Raw genomic sequence first — 17,369 nt, forward strand, 5'->3', positions numbered from 1 at the left:
CTTGAATTGTTGATATCAAGAATTCATATCCTATGAAGGAATAAAAGTCAAAACGGCTTGCCATACTACGTGCACTTGTAGAGCTTGAACTGTTTGCAGATGGACATGATGACCAGCAGGTGGAGCCAAATATTCATAATAAGTACTCAGACAAGCCTGCAGATGAACTTCTGAACTACTGCCACTAAGGGTAAATGCAATTATGAAAGAAATTTTAAAGTGTAACATGATTCACATAGTCACATACTTTTTTTAACATGTTATATTAATATATTTATATGCATTACATATACATAAAATATTCAATTAAGAAACTAAAAGATGCTTAAATTGCGGTAAAATTGAATTCTACACACGTGCTTTTGCACTAGTCTGTCTGGCGCCTCTAGCGGTTGAAAGCATGCAGTGCAGCCGGATCTCTTGACTAAAGGTGATTTGAATGAATGGAAAACGCTTTCCATGGCTGAAACAGAGCAGAGGGAACAGACCAGACAAAGCAAGCGAGAAACTTTCACGCTGATAATCGCCAGTGCTGTCCCGCAAAGCATGGATCTACAGAAGACAGCGGCGGTGCAGTAGATTCAACACCTTTCTGAGGGGATGCAAGCGACATTGGAGTGAATTTAAAGACCTGCTGCTGCTGAATGGACGAGCTTATTTTCACTCTGCGGGTCGATGATGAAGCTTTACAATGCAACAGGTTAGACTGAGTTTCGATATAGATTAATAGACAACAGAATCGAATGCGATCACTGGATATAATTGTTGCATTGGTCATGTTGTAGTCAGTGTATGAATCGCTGAGATGGTAACAGCGTGCACGCTTATCGAGTCATTGAAATTACAATGCAACACAATAATGTGAGAACAAACGAGATGTAGCCAAATCAGGCCTGTTTGAAATGTGCAAACGGGGTCTGCATTTAGTATGTGCGTGCATTGCAAATAAAATGTGGATCAGTGACATAAGGATGTGATTAAATAAAAAAGAAAAATTACTTTATAGAACCTAGTTTAGCACAATTTTTGCAGTTTATACCATTTTAAACAAATGTTAGACTCCTAAAATGTCAAGTGGTGTAACGTTCTTGTAAAAAGAACTAAAATATTTTAATTGCATCTTTAAAATATGTGTGCTTGACAACTTGATCATTGTTTTCTGAAAAGTTAAAATGTTTGTCAAGTAAAATTTAAAAACATAATTGCCTATTTGTTTCATTTTTTTAAATGAAATATTATAAAAGATTATGGCAAACTGCTTTTGTCAACATTTGTTTTTGTAATTATTTTTAGCTTTTTTTTCCTCAATTCAGTTAAACCATGTTGACATTTTTTACCTTTAAGCCAGACAAAAATATCAGCATTATGTTTAATTCACTAACTGAAAACTTGTTTTTCATATTTTAATGCCTTTCTAAATAACCTAATAGATACGGATAGAATATATCGTTACATACAGTATATAGGCCTATTTATTGATATTTATCATTTTTGAACAGTCATTGTGTTATTTTTGTGTGTGTGTGTGTGTGTGTGTGTGTGTGTATTTTCAAATTAAACAAGTCTGTTTAAAGACATACTCATGGTTTTAATATTAGCAATTTTATGCATACTCAAATTTGGGGGTTGTGTCCCACCTGGGATCTATGTCTCTGGCAGTAAAAGTAGTGTTCATTCTCCAATCATCATGCCAGGAGTGGTATCTGACCGCTGGTGACCCCTCCGCCAGCTGTTATAGTGTGGATCTCTACCTCAACACAGAGGACGCAGAGTAAAGCAGACAGCATGGTTCCCAACAAGTGGATTATGCATCCAGTTCTTCACAAATCGCCTCCCAGAAGCTGGCTTGGCATCCGGCTACGTCTCAGTGAGTTTTCTTTCTCCTCTGACTCTTATGAAATGTTAATTAATTGATCATCTTAATATCAATAATGCAGGAAAGATGAATGACTAAATTTGTATGCCTTGGCAAATTACATAACATTGCTTGATTAAATGACTGATGCTGATGCCTCAAATCCCATAAACAAATCAATAGTTGTGGTTTGGCATTAAAATGATGACTTTATATACAGGCATTTGGAGCATAAGCACTCTCTGATAATACCTTGGACCTGTGGAAATGTTAAACAAACATTTAATAACATTTTTACATTGTTTACTGCAGTGTGTCTTTTTGTGTGATGTATTTGTAGAGTCCTAGAAATGAGTTGCAGCAAATCTCTCAGCTCGTTATTTTAATTGACAGTTTAGTTAATTATGATTCATTTTAAATCATTTGCATATTAGGGATTTTAATGAATTGAGAATGAGACCAGAAGTGGCCTGTTCTTTATTAAATTCATAAATTACAATATTTTTAAATACATTTTACATTTCTGATTGAAAGGTGCAATGTTGCTTACTGGAATATATTAGAATATATTTTTAGTATATTCTGTGCATAAATAAATACAAGCATGCATATCGAAAAGCCCAATAAAGTCAACAAACATTAATTTAAAAAAGAAAATCTGTTTTTGTTTTATTCGACTTTTAAAATCTGATTCAAATCCAATTCTTGGATGCTTTAGCCATTCAGTACTACTTCTTTCACAGACTGACATGCACAGACACTTCTCGCTGTTGCCAAACATTTTCCTGCTCGATTATATTGATCTCTGCAATCACGATAAGATTAGCCTTCCAGCCTGAATGGTTATATATAGAAACCCCAAACTAACGTGTGGTGTACGCCAGAGGCTTCTTAGCTCAGCGGGGGCTGCAAGTTACCATTAGTGCACCAGACCACTCAAGCCTCCCTGAAATACACGGGTTTAATCTCAGAGCATCTGGTGTTTAAGGCTTGTCTGAGAGGAGCTTCTGGCTCACTCAAGTTTGATTAGTCATTTTATCTTAACAGTTCTACCTAGTGTGTGTTTTCCCCCTCATTTTGGGTGCATGATGTCAACTGACTGACCTTTAAAGCTCTTAGCTTGATATGCTTCCTGAAAAATGTCATTGCATCACTGGTTTTAAGTTGGTTCCTTTTGCATCTGCTAACTCTTTGCCTTAAACACTGGCAAATCCTTCTGCTTAAAGACTAATCTTATTATCTGAAGTGTAAAGGGTATTTATTTACCAGTTTGTGTTTCGCATAGCTAAATTTGGCTTGTCGAGTGATAGTCAGATTTTCAAAAAAAACAACAAAAAAAACAATTTCCAAGAGGTTTTTGCTAAATTGTGGCCTTTGTTTGGCTTTTCTAAATAAAACTTTCGGTTGGTTTTCATAGCGATGCAATAGAAGAACTATTTTTGCTTCCCCTAAGAACCATTCAGTGAACAGTTCTTAAAAGAACCGTTTTTTTAAGTGTGAAGAATATTTTAATACTCTAAAGAACTTTTTTTCACTTGTGCAATGGAAAGGTTCCATGGATGTTAAAATTTCTTCATGGAACCATCAATGCCAATAAAGAGTCTTTATTTTTTAGAGTGGACGCCATTTGTACATGCAGGAACAACTGTCACTTAAATAAGTGAACAGAATTTTTGGTAGATAGACAATAAAATTGGTAAAAACATCCCATAGACATACAATGAAAGAGGGATGAAGCTGTATGTAGAAACCAGAAAATCAATCAATAACCAGTATATATGGGATTTTATTTTTGTCTTGGGTTCAGTAATGAACCAACTAGCAACTGCATAGCAATGTCCTGGCATTGTGGCTATGAGTTTTGCATGGGCAAAATGTAAAAATCTAATTAATCATACTACAAAAGTGATTAAAACCATAAAAAGGACATGCAGCTTGCCTTCTAACATTGACACCATTTTCTTGTCAATAAATTGACCAATTCATTTACAAGTGCTTAGTTTTTAGTCAAAAGACACCTTGCATTTGATTCGTTTTATCAAAAGTAAACAACTAATGAAATATGTTGGGAACTCACAATGATGTAATCGATTATGGCCTTTACTCAAAAGACTGTATTGTAAGTCTGACTCCAAAACCCAAATGCAACCCCCACATACACACACAAAAACAAACCGCAGGGTTATTGCTATCAGCTTTTCAAGTTCTGAGATGATGTAATGCTCATGAACAGGCTCTCGCAGCTGTCAGCCGTTCCCTCCACCGTTCAACAGCCCTCCTAGCCTTAAGGCTTTCCCATCATCCCTCACTCTGTCACGCATTCAGCTTGCTTTTATCACACACAAGAAAGGCTTAAGACCGTGCTATTAGCATATTGTTCTTCTTCCAGGTCCTGCCTTGGTTTAAGTGGTTGTACAGCTATTAGACTTGTTGAATGAATGAGATTAGCTGTAATTTAGCCGTGAACTTGCAGTTGGAGTTGTTCGGTTTGTTTGACTGATGGAGCACCGCTGTTGGAGCCTGAGGGAAAAATTTCAGGTCCCAGCTGTGAGGAGTAATGAAAATGTTCACTCTTGTATACTACAGATGCTTCTCTGTGGAAGATTTGGCTTAAATAGTAAAAAAAAAATTATAATTCACAATAAGGAATATATTTTTAGACTAATATTTTAGATCAATGCAATGCAAACCATTTATTTGACCACAAAGCATGTTGTTGGTGTGACACAAAACAGCCTCAGTTGCTTTTATAAAATGGCTGCAACTGCAATATGATAAAATGCCACAATTTTCAATATTTTTTTATTAATAATCGTAATAGACAGTTATTCCGCCGAGTAATATAGCTTATTTTAATAACATTAAGCTTCTCCAACTAAGAGAGAAAGTTCTCAGAATTTTGGCGACATTAATAGAATGTTCGCTCTAAGTTATCTGGTCTTTAATAACGTTCTAAAAATTGTATACATACAACATTCTTCTGAAACGTACCTTTATCTAGCATTTTTTAAACGTTACTCCTTGTTTCACAACATTAAGAGAACATTAAAAAGTAACATTCCCATAATGTTTGCAAATTGATAAAATGTATCATTCGTATATACAACATTCGTATGAAACCAAGTAAAAATTTAAAAAATTTTACTTTTTGAACATTCAGAGAACATTCAAAAAATAATGTTTTTATAACTCGCTGGGAACGTTAGCAAAAATGTTCTTGAAACATATTTTGTTAGCTGCTGAAGAAACATCTTAAAACAAGCAAACAAAAACATCTTAAACCAGCCTAAGCTGGGGCCTGTTTCATAAAACAAGTTTATCAAATAAGCCAGGTTTATTTCAGTTAGTCTGACTTCTTGTCAGTTGATTTGGTTCAAAATAAGTCAGACTAACTGAAATAAGCCTGGCTTATTTGGTAAACTTGTTTTATGAAACAGGCCCCGGGTTTTCGTTGATATCCCAGCCTGGCTAGTCTTTCGGTTGGCTTTAGAATGGTTTAGTGTGTTTTTCAGCTAAACACCAGCTTGGCTGGGCTGAGAGACCAGCGCAAACTGGCTAAGACTAGCAAACCAGTTTAATCATTTTTCAGCAGGATTTTTATAGCTGACAAACAACATAACTTGGTGCATTAATGTATACTGTACAGTATACACAGCAAAATTCTTTAAAAAGAGATTAGATCTGAACTTTTAGTTTTTTAAGTTCGATTTCTATTGACTAGATCTATAGTAACTTCTGTAGCTATTGGTTTCTTGGCCTTGCTAATGTACTAGCAGCGATCATGCGCTGCTCCTTAGAGGAATGAAACACTTGTGTCACCCCTCTCTCCGTGTGACGATTACGGTAGATTAAAAGGGCCCTTCAGCCTGAGTTCATGTCATCACTTTGTCCCATGTCGACTACTGCTGAAGAGCTTCCCCCACCCAGCTTAAGTCCATTTAGGCGGATCTCAGCCTCGTGTTAATGACCACATCTCTGCCAAGGATGAGCTCTGTAATATCTGCTTTTGTACAGAGCAAGACGGTCTAGCTTTTCATTATGTCCTAAATACCCCTGTTCGCTTACAGTAACAGTTTAGGGATTTTGAAAACAGGATTTGAGTGAAAGACATATCAGTTATTTTCAAGGTCATCCACCTAGTAAGAGGTCAAATAAAATAGATGGGTTGAATTTTGTGTGTAGTAACCGCATGTTACAGACAGACAGATTGTTGCAGATGATTGCCAGGTTTCCATTCATGTGTTTTTATGTGATTATTATATTTAATATAAATACCTTTTAGTAAAGGAGCCACAATGGCTTCTCCAACATTGATTTCTATTGCTTTTTTGTATTTTCTCAATTAATTTGACATTAATGCTCATACATAATAACCATACATTGTGAAAAACGCTCTATAAACAAAATTGTGTTCTTTGAAACCAAAGAAATATTTCACAATTATTTGCATTAAACATTATGAATGGAAACATTATCTATAAACATGTTTTGAAACCACTGGGTAATGTGATTTTTTTTTTTTTTTGGAAAATGTATACTTTTGTAAGAAAAGATGTTCGTTATGTTACCAAAGATTTCTGTTTCACATAAATGTTTTTTTTTTTTAAACGTAATATTCATCCTGAAAGGATCCTGAAAAAATGCATCACCGTTATCACAAAAATATTAAGCAGCACAACTGTTTTCAACATTGATCATAAGAAATGATTTTTGAGCACTGTTATAATGAGAATATTAGGATGATTAAAATATATTACAATAGAAAAGTTATTTTAAATATTATAGTTTTTACTTGATCAAATAAATATAGCCTTGTGGAGCATAAGAGACTTCTTTTTAAAAATCTGAACAACCCCAAATTTTTGAATGGTAATATTTGACATTTTGAGTCAATTAATTATCTTCAGTTAATGTGTTCAGTTTGTTGTAAGTTTTGAAATATCCCAAAAGCATTTCTAGTATTTAAGGGGTTAATATAGCATATGATGTGGCGGTTCCATCTAAATATAGGTTAAATATATTTTCCACTACTTTGGCAACCAGAGAGTCAAACTGCTCTCCACTTGTCAACACCATTGAGGCTTGGGAAAACTCACTCCTTCACTTCATCCTGTTGCACACACTCATTCTGCCTCTCAGTCACACGTCTGCACTCAAACTCTGTTACGTAAGTGCACTTTTTATGCTAATTTAGAATATTCAAGCCCACTGTTTGTTTAAAAAAGACGCTGAAGTTGCAGAGGAAAAACCTTAGATTCATTGTCTGAATCTGCTTCTCTGTTGAGTCTCATTCTGCAGCTGCCCGAGCAGCCTGTTCATTTAAAAAAGCTGCAAGTTCAAAGCCAGGTTCTGGATTACTACCATATGTCTGCAAAGCCAGACTCCAAGAGTAAGTCTGCCCCAGCCGTACCCTCTAATTTCTTATCCCAAAATTGGACATCTGAATGGCTGTGCAACATCGTCCCGCCCCTCCGACTCTTGCACGGTACGTTCTCACAATAATTAATCTCTGCAGGATAACTAAAGCAACCTTACTGCAACAAGACATTGGGGAAATGCCACGTTTGAAATTGTCATTTTGACATGCATCCACCTCCGTAGAGCGGATATCTTATCAGGAGCCACTGCTGGCCAGTGTCCATCCAAGGAAACAGCTGACATTGTTGTAGTCACACGGCATTCGTAACTCATAAATCTCTCCCAAAAAGGAGGACTAGGACTCTAATCAATGCAGAAATGTCTGGCTTTTATTGTTTGTGCAAATCATAGACAAAGTTCACTGTCTGTGTAGGAGGGGTTTGCAAGAGATCTTTGTTTCCCAGAGACTGAAAGGTATTGGCCTAGTCTGTCAATCCCAGCATGCACTTCAGCCCAGTATGAATGCAACATTTGTCTGGTAGTGTGGGTCGAACACCCTCTGACAACCAGACCTCTTTGCCCAACTTGCTTTCGCAGACTTTGACACTGATGTGCCTGTTCCTTGCAGAGTTGGAAATACTGATTGTTTGGTGAAGAAAGTGAAGAACTTCTGAGATGAAGTTAAAGAAGAAGCACCGTCAACTTCTCAAAGAAGGCGAGACATTTTTTTCTGGACATCAAACAACTTTGGAAGACATTAATTAGTTTACTCTTGCCAAGGTTTAGAGGACTTGTAGGTGTTTCCAGCTTGAACCACAATTCAAAAAGCGAGGAAACCATCATACGTTCTCAATTGAGATTTTTTTCTAAAGAGTTGCATTGGGTTACTGTGAAATGGGTGCCAGGGTTTGCTCGGGTTTATAACGTAGGTCTGGGATGAAGTTGAAGAAGAAACACCGTCAACTTTTCGAAGAAGGCGAGACATTCTTGTCAAGACATCAAGCAACTTTGGAAGACTTTAATTAGTTTTTATCTTCCCAAAGTTTAGAGGACTTTTAGGAATTCCTGTCTTGGCGTACTGCAAGATCCCACCGAGGGATCCACAATTCGAGAAGCAAGGAACCCGTCATATGTTCTCAATTGAGATTTATTGTCAAGAGTTGCATTGAGTTGCTGTGAAATGGGTGTCAGGATTTGCTCGGTTTTGGAACGTAGGTCCGGTTTTGGCGTGCCTAGTTGCGCACTTTTATGGGTTGGAACTCGTGAAGCAGGATCAAAGCGAGGTTTAATTGTTAGGGAAGATGAGGTAACTGCAGGTGCCTGCTTTATGGGGAATTGTTTGAGATTGACTATATCCCGTTTAGGGCACATCAGAGGTGGACATAAAGATGCCGTGTTAGATGTTGAGTGTTTGATTATTGTGCGAGTGGGTATTGTTTCCTTTTAAAGTAGCTTTTAAAAGATCAGTTTACTTTTGCAGTTAGCGTTTACAGCCTCGTCCTTCACAATGTTCCTTTACTGGAGGAAATGGGGAGCTTATGAACTTGAGACACTCCCATCTTCTTTAACCGAACTGGGGGCGGAACGGTACTCTTGGTCGTCCCCTCTGGATGTCATCTATGATGTTTATGGTAAGGCTGGATCCACTTACCCAAAATACTGACATTCTTCAGACACTAACCAGTGAGTTGTTGTCTTTGGTACACTCCAATCTCAAACAGTACTTGCTTAAATTTAGACAACTTTGTTAAATTGTTTGGAACCCAAAGTCATAAATGTACTGTTCTTTTTGGTAATATCATTCAGGATTTCAGTAGTTTAAATGCTGTTTTTAAATGACTTTATGTGACACTGTCACTAAACTGTTCAGGATTGTCAAGCCAGGATTACTATTACATGAAGCAGATTTTTGTGCTGTTTTTTTGCACTATATCTGGACCATATTAGTTATAACAAGCTACATTTACATGCACCCAAATAATCTGATTCTAAACAGATTATTTGTGTGCATGTAAAAGCAGCTTGTGATATCTTATGTGGCTATGTGTGATTGGAAAGCCTTATCGTAAATGCCTTAATCAATCCAGTTGAGCTCAATGAAATTTTGGTGGTGTAGACCTGAAATCTAATCAATAGGAAAAAATATGTAAATGTTTGAATCCAAGTATTTTCTTAATCTGATTCAAAAATAATGTTCAGGATTGTGATGCATATGTTTACATATGTTTTATGTCTTATGACCCCATGTACGTTTATTTACAACTCATGTCTTAAAAATTGGTGAGTGAAGGAGGCTGAATGTTTACTAAATATTTGCAGAAATGCTTATCTGACATGTCCGCTCTCTTTTTGTGAATACGCAATTCGAATTCGCAACGCTTAAACAATTTTCTGAATCCGATTTGATTCATTCCATTTGACCGAAATTAGTGCATATAAACATAACTACAGATATTGGATTTTATTTTATTAATTTAATTTATCATTCTCTATTGCATATGTTTCTGTTGATATTGTATATTTAATAATCTATTGTTCACTTAAAGCTGTTCTTTTAAAACACTAATAATTATATAACACTGTTGAATGTATTCTCGAGCAAATCTCGAAATTAATATCCATTTTTCATACTGTGTATTTTTTTGTTGTGAGGCCTGAATTCACTTTGATTTTTGCTTTTTATTTAGTCTTTTTATTATTAATGTATTTAGACAAAATAGTATAGAATTTTAATGTATGAATTATATATTATATTATTTTAGATTACATTATATTATAATAAATTAAAGCATAATTTACGTTTTTAAACAAAATTTATATCGTTGCATCCCTTGTTCATGTATGCATGCATCGGATGGATGTCTTCAGCCATTGCATTGCATCCTGCTGTTTTGTAGTGCTACATTAAGCTCTCTTCTTTAAGCACCTCTTCATTACTTTGAATACTGCTGCTGCCATGCATTTGTGTGTTTTGAAGTTGAAAATGTGTTATCATGGTCAATCATTGCTGTCATCTCCTTGTTGTTCGCTACTCTTTCCCTGACACTGTTTCTCATTAACCCATCATTCAGTCCTCAATGCTTTATTTGTTTGTCACTTACTCAATCCAGATTTCTTCCGGAACATTTGGGACACTTCAACAGAGCTGGAAAACTGCAGCAATGAGTCTCTTCTTTGATGTCTTCCATCCATAAGACCTGTAATTAAGGCCAATCCATTACTGAGAGCCACTCTCTGGCCGCTGCGGCCTAGAGAAGAGGAGCGTACTGCATTTCTAAGTGCATACTTGTCTTCTCAAATGCCATAATTAGTCTGGGGGATAAAAATGGTGGGTCGTGGCTCACTTTGGTTTTTGAGTTGGTAATGGTGATGGGAAAATGTCACAAACTCATAGTGGATTATACAGTCATTTTATGAGGCCCACTACTGTAAGATGAGCTTCAAAATGGTCTTATTACTGTATGTACTCAGGACTCAAGTGTGTGGCCTCTTAAGTCCTTTTTGCGTGTTGTGTAAGAGGCAGTATGGCTGGAGGCATGAAGTCTGTCAGTTTTCTGTCAATGACATGAATGAAAATGTGCATGCTGCATTTTTAGTTTTTCAAACAGACCAAATTTTTAAATGTTAGTACAGAATAAATCATCTTAAAGTATGTAGTTTTATTTGCCTGGGCAGTGTCTAATTAAAATAGGTATGCACAAACAGACAGCTTGGAAAGATTTTGGTTGACAGTGCAATAACATTACATATTTTACATTCGGTTTTCAGCAAAAAGAAAAAAAAAAACGTGGTCGTTTTTGTTTTTTAATAAATACAAAATTAATTTAGGATGTGGAAACTTGCAGTACTTTTGTATTTGTTAAATATGAATTTTTTATTCATTAATTTCTTTTTTTTTTTTTTGCTGAAAACCGAAAGTAAAATGTTTTATATAAAACATTATTATATAAGTATTTTCAACCAAAAGTTTGGTTGACGTATTGCCAATTTCTGTATCAAATAATTTTGTAATTTTTTTTTTTTTTTTGCAGTTGTGATATTCTCGTCATTTGAGTCTTTATATTTTAAAATTATATTTTAAATTTCTGACTTTATATTTCACAATGTGACTCTTTAGCTCACATTTGGAAAGTCATTCCTCATAATAGCAACTTTATTTCTCACAATATGACAAGATATTAAGAAATGAGACTTTCTTATTTTCAACACTCTCACTCAACACTATAAACAAACAAACAAATAAATAAATAAATAAAAACGTTTTGGTGCTATGTACTGTATTATTATGAAAAAAAAATTCTGGATTTATTTTTCTGGGTGTTTTACCTGTATTTAGAATTTTGCACTTCATTGTGTTGTGTTTTAGGGTTAATGGAAATGCCCATAAAATTACTGGATAAGCACCAGTGCATTTTCCTTTTTTCCCCTCTGTAAATGGGTTTTCATCTAACATCTGATAACCAAAGTTATGAAAACATATTGTGGTAAAAATTCAAAATTGCTTCAGGTTGCAAATGCAGTTTTTTTGTCTGCATTAATGATTTTTAATGCTAATAATGATTTTGAATGAAAACAGTGAGAGGCCGTTTAAAGCAGCTTCTCATCTAATGCATGAAAAAAAAAAAAGGTTGCATCACTCATGCACTCATGTTCCTTTCCTTTAGAAACAGAAAATGTCTTTTGTTGTGTATTTGTAAGCACTTTTTGGAGGGTACATTTTGTAGCCAAAAGTCCGTTTATAATGTATAATCGATGGGATCCTGTTCACCTTGTCTGGTTTTATTTTGCTGATTATATATATCCCTTATATGTTCTTGCCAATGAATTTAAACCCTTTTACTGTCCTGTGTGGTGATGCAGCAGTTGGCTGCATCTCTGACAGTCAAGTGAAGCACCTCGTACCTTGGCAGTCTGTTGCCGTCTGCCATCTGTCTTCCAGCAGACGCCTCGCGTTACATAACTCACACGGCGTCTCCGGCTGACGGGGCACTTTAGCCTTCAGAGCCAAGCAGGAGGAGGAGGCGGGCCATCAGACAGGTCCAGTAGTGTGCCAGCCGTCCCATGCTATAGAACAGAGGAATAAATTCACCGCCGATCTGAGGCATTCCTCACATTCTTCGTAAAAGCCGTACAAAAGCGATGCGTAAACATGCTCTTAGAAACCTCCACTCTGCCTATACATGGTAAACATGGTACAGTCCAGGTCGAGGGTCCTTGCTGTGTGGTCTTCTTTGAGGAAGAGTATGATAAGGCTGCAGGACTGTGGGATTGTCGTTGGGAACTGTACGCCTTTGTTTTACGGATCACTTGTTTATATGATTATAAGACAAGCATCACTAGTTCTAATGCTCATAATTTGGTTTAGGGACTTAGCATGTCACTATCTAGAGTATTAAACTCTGGCATGTAACTTGTCCTGAAGAGTTTGTACTACGAATGTGAACACTGTGAATATATTTTTTATTATGCAAAAAAAATATTAATTTATTATGGTTATTGTTCATTTTATTTCATTTTTCATTTTATTTTATGTCTCTTTTTTTCTTATTTTTTAAATAGTCAAGTCAAGTCATCTTTATTTATATAGCGCTTTTAACAATACAGATTGTGTCAAAGCAACTGTACAGCATTAATTAGGAAAATAGTGTGTCATTAATGCAAAAAACACTCAATTTTCAGTTAAAGGCAGTTCATCATTGAATTCAGTGATGTCATCCAGCTCAGTTCAGTTCAATAGTATTTGTGCAATCAAGTCAACGATATCGCTGGAAATGAAGTGTCCCCAACTAAGCAAGCCAGAGGCGACAGCGGCAAGGAACCAAAACTCCATCGGTGACAGAATGGAGAAAAAAAATTGGGAGAAACCAGGCTCAGTCGGGGGGCCAGTTCTCCTCTGGCCAGATGAAACCAGCAGTTCAATTCCAGGCTGCAGCAAAGTCACATTGTGCAGAGGACTCAACTGGTTCCTGTGGTCTTGTCCTGGTGGCCGTCTAGGAGACAAGGTCTTAACTGGGGATCTGTCTCTGGGGCTCATCTAGATATTTTTTAAATAGTGTATAATAATAATAATAATAATAATAAATTATTATTATTATTATTATGTACATCTGTATAAAGTCAAATATTATTGTAAGATGATCAACTCTATCAAGTAATAGTTTTCTGTTTCATTTTTTTTATGATTTTATTTTTACCTTATTTTTATTATTATCTAAATTCAAATACTGTCAGATTATCAGCTATCTCAAGTAATAGTTCACTTTCAACTTTTTTCAATTACTTTTTATTTTATTTTTTGTTTATTTTGTTACTACTACAACTACTACTACTATTTATTATTATTATTATTATTATTATTAATAATAATAATAATATTCTATCTCTATGAAGTCAAATACCATTGTTAGATTATCAGCTCAAATAATAGTTCAGTTTCAGCTTTTTTCCAATTACTTTTTTTATTAATTATTGTTATTTTGATGATACTACTACTACTGCGACTAATTATTTTTTCTTTTCCGTTTCATATGATCATAATGAAATCATAATGATTTCATATTATTATTATTATTATTATTATTATTATTATTATGATCTAAAGTCAAATACCATTGTAAGATTACCAGCTATTTCACGTAATAGTTCAGTTTCAATCTTTTTTTCAAATTCTTATTTTACTTTATTTTACTATTTTATTTTATTTATGGTTTATTATAATAATAATAATGATAATTTTATTTATTTACTTATTTATTTAAATTTATTACAAGCTTAAACAGCATTCCTTTTTGCTCTACTGAAGTTGGCATCCCAACAGGTAAACAATACTCTTTATAAACTTAGAAAGTTGGGCACAGTGAGTTTTCTCATAGCGTGACCGCATCAGTGACTGTACGCACATGCTGGCTCACTGTGTGTGTTGACTAGCTTGCTTTTATTTGTTTGATTTGAGCCTAATCAGCAGTGCTGAGGCCAGACATTCCTCGCCACGTTAAACAGAGACTGAGAGGGAGTGAGAGAGAGTGAAGAACAGGAGGAGGTTAAAGAGAGAGGAGAGTGGATGAATACTGCTGAATCAGACTCTTAACATGTATCATTAGCATCCTAAGATAAACAAACTTGCTGGTTGTCCTTAAGGTCTTTATTCATTATAAATGTCAAATAACATCACATTTGATCAATTTTTTTATTTTATTTTATTTTACAGAGTTAACTAGTGAAGTAATACCTATTCAGTGAATTTAAATGCTTTTTAGATTGTTCATTCAAACGCGGACAGTTTTGGAGCAGCGAAAAAAAAGAGAAAAGAATACTACTTAGGAAGGCTTATTAAAGCTAAACCTTTTTTTTTTTTTTTTTTTTTTTTACATGGCACCATGCTACAACATACAGTTCCTAGCTTAAACTGGATTTTCCAGCAGGGACTGTAAAAGTCTATGCTTTATTTCCACCTGTTTCATCATCTGCTGAAGGTTAAGTATCACTGAAGTGTTATACTTGGGGTTTTGCAAACCATAAGTATGAGGAATAATGATGCAAAAACAATGAAGTGGTCGAGCAGGCAGCTGCTGCTGGTCAGACACTGTTGACTCACATGATTTTAGGTTTCGCCACAAGTTTTTGATTCATGACTCCTTTGATTCAGTCTAAAAAATGGATACTGAGGCATATTATTGAAGAAGGCCCACATTTAGCTGATTTAAAGTGAAAGATCTGCAGATGGAATTTTCCTGAGAATATTGAATCTGTAAGTGGAGAGGAGAGTGGAAAGTTGTTGTTGGGTTGACTTCTACTATGGAGAATCACTTAAATATGTGACACTTAACTGTCTTGAAATTCTCATCTACATACAGACACATCGATCTTCCAGCATGTGAAATAAATAGCATTAACACAATGAATATTTATAGTGTGGTTTATTGTTAGTTTTGCATTCACCTTTTCATCCAGTCCTTAATGAAGCGAAAGTGATACGAAAGCATGTTTGTGTGTTTTCTTCCTTTTTAATTTCTTTTTTGTTGTTGTCGTCTTCCTTTCTCCTGTCTTGTTTATATCCTGTTAAAGTTCCTTTGTCTGTCTCAGTCTTTAACCTTACATTGCATTAAATATCCTCTTAGTGTTTAGGACCTGTTGAGACGGTTTTATTATTTTATTTGGTTTTGTTTTGTTGTAATTTATTGTATTATTGTTTTTTCGTTTTTCTTTAACTGGTCAAAAAAATTGAACAGTAACCGGACAATAAAACGGTCAAAAGAACACCCTAGTATCCAGTGTATTTTATTAAATTTTTTTAATTAAATTTTTTTAATTTAATTTAATTTCTATTAGTGTTGTCACGGTACCAAAATTTCAGTATTCGGTACCAATACCGGTGAAAATCCACGGTTCTCGGTACCAATTTCGGTACCAAAGCAAAACACAAAAACTGAACACAAAAATTTGACTATACTTTCATTTAATCCAAACTGTGTACATATTTAATTTTAAAGGGCTTTTGAAAACCTAGAGTTATTCAGCCAAGTTAGCTAAAAAAAACTGACTGATATGACACAAACAATGTTAACCATTTACATTCTCTAACATGCATATTTTAGATTCACAATTCATTTAAAAGCCTCTGGTGTGTAAAAATAGTAAATATCATCATGTCCTCCTGTTTTTGTTACCATAATAAAAGTTATAGGAGCATTAAATAGTTAAAGGGTTAGTTCACCCAAAAATGAAAATTAGGCTGCGTTTTACTCACCCCCGATGCATCCTACGTGTATATGACTTTCTTCTTTCAGACGAATCCAGTCGTAGTTATATTAAAAATTGTCTTTGATCTTTCAAGCTCTATCGTTGTACTCAGCGGGTGTTGCATTCCTTCGGTCCAAAAGACGTGAAATAAAAAGCACCCTTCCACAAAAAAAAGTGCCTCTCACGGCTCCGGGGGGTGAACAAAGGCCTCCTGTAGCGAATCGATGCGTTTTTGTAAGAAAAATATCCATATTCAAAACGTAATAATCACTTGAATCTAGCTTGCGCTCACTGTTGTAAAACAGAAGCAGTTCCGGGGGAATGACGTATGAGGTCAGCTTTGCGCATGCGCAGCTCAGAAGTGACGCACGCGGAGAGATCGAAACAAAACAACGGTCACTAATTAGAAGTACAAAACGAGGATTTGTAAAGAAGAATGTGAGAGGATTTCGATATAAGCCAAGAGGAGACTGGTTTTCCTTTGCTAAAGTAAGGAAACTTTGCTTCCTTTGATCCTGTAAACAAACATTGGTTTTCACGAGACTCACCGGCGCTTGCGCAACGCTGACCTCATACGTCATCTGCCCGGAGCTGCTTCCGTTTTACAACAGTGAGCGCAAGCTAGATTCAAGTGATTATTACGTTTTGAATATGGATATTTTTCTTACAAAAACGCATAGATTTGCTACAGGAGGCCTTTGTTCACCCAACCCCCGGATGTGTGTACTGTATGTGAGCCTTTTACCTAAGACAGGGGGTGAGTAAAACACAGCCTAATTTTTTATTTTTGGGTGAACTAACCCTTTAATAAAGAAACTTCATTCTAATGCTCATTATATTTGTGTTAGCTGTGCTTATGCTAACGATTAACTACTCTAATTACAGCGTTCATTTCAATCCGACGTTCAAATTAAAACATTGAATAATATTCATAACAGAAGCGGTGTTTCCCACAGACTTGCACTCTATTTGTGGCGGCATATATATATGCAAATTCATTCTCTGCCAGCAGGAGGCGCTTGTAGAGCAGGAGAGATAGTGGTTTCCCCGGTAATGGCTGTACACAAAGCAGCGCTCAGCTCACAAACGTTGCTCAGGCATTACAGGCAAGATGAAATGAAAATGACATCCATAATTTTCTGAAGACAGTCCGTTTCCTTCAGAAATACAGTCATATAAAAACACCCGCACCGGGTTTCGACTTTGAAACGTGCAGTGCTCATGTTTATTCAACGAAGTCAAAGTCTTTTGGAAAATCTGTTTGTGGCGGTGAGTTTTGATATTGTGCAGGGCGCCACAAATAAATCAATGTATGGGAAACACGTGATTTAAATATAAAAAAATTCAAATGAAACTTACCTGCTTGAACTCTTTCATTTGATCCGGGTGTCTGTCTTTAAAGTGTTTTGTTAGTTTG

General features: G+C 35.5%; 1 protein-coding gene across 2 annotated transcripts in view; it reads left to right on the top strand.

Annotated features, from left to right (window-relative positions):
* Positions 1-441: 441 nt before the first annotated feature.
* Positions 442-17,369, top strand: part of LOC107664198 (pleckstrin homology domain-containing family G member 5-like) — a 79,445-nt gene continuing 62,517 nt past the window's right edge. Inside the window, exons 1-2 of one of the 2 annotated variants that reach the window (XM_016454692.1) lie at positions 442-700; positions 1,695-1,867. In XM_016454692.1, coding sequence (XP_016310178.1) covers positions 1,786-1,867 — 82 coding nt within the window. In that variant the 5' untranslated portion in view covers positions 442-700; positions 1,695-1,785. The remainder of the gene's footprint in view (positions 701-1,694; positions 1,868-17,369) is intronic. The other variant, XM_016454691.1, reaches the window with a different exon arrangement.

Source organism: Sinocyclocheilus anshuiensis, unplaced genomic scaffold (assembly GCF_001515605.1).
Source record: "Sinocyclocheilus anshuiensis isolate Anshui unplaced genomic scaffold, SAMN03320099.WGS_v1.1 scaffold67, whole genome shotgun sequence".
Lineage (NCBI taxonomy): Eukaryota > Metazoa > Chordata > Actinopteri > Cypriniformes > Cyprinidae > Sinocyclocheilus > Sinocyclocheilus anshuiensis.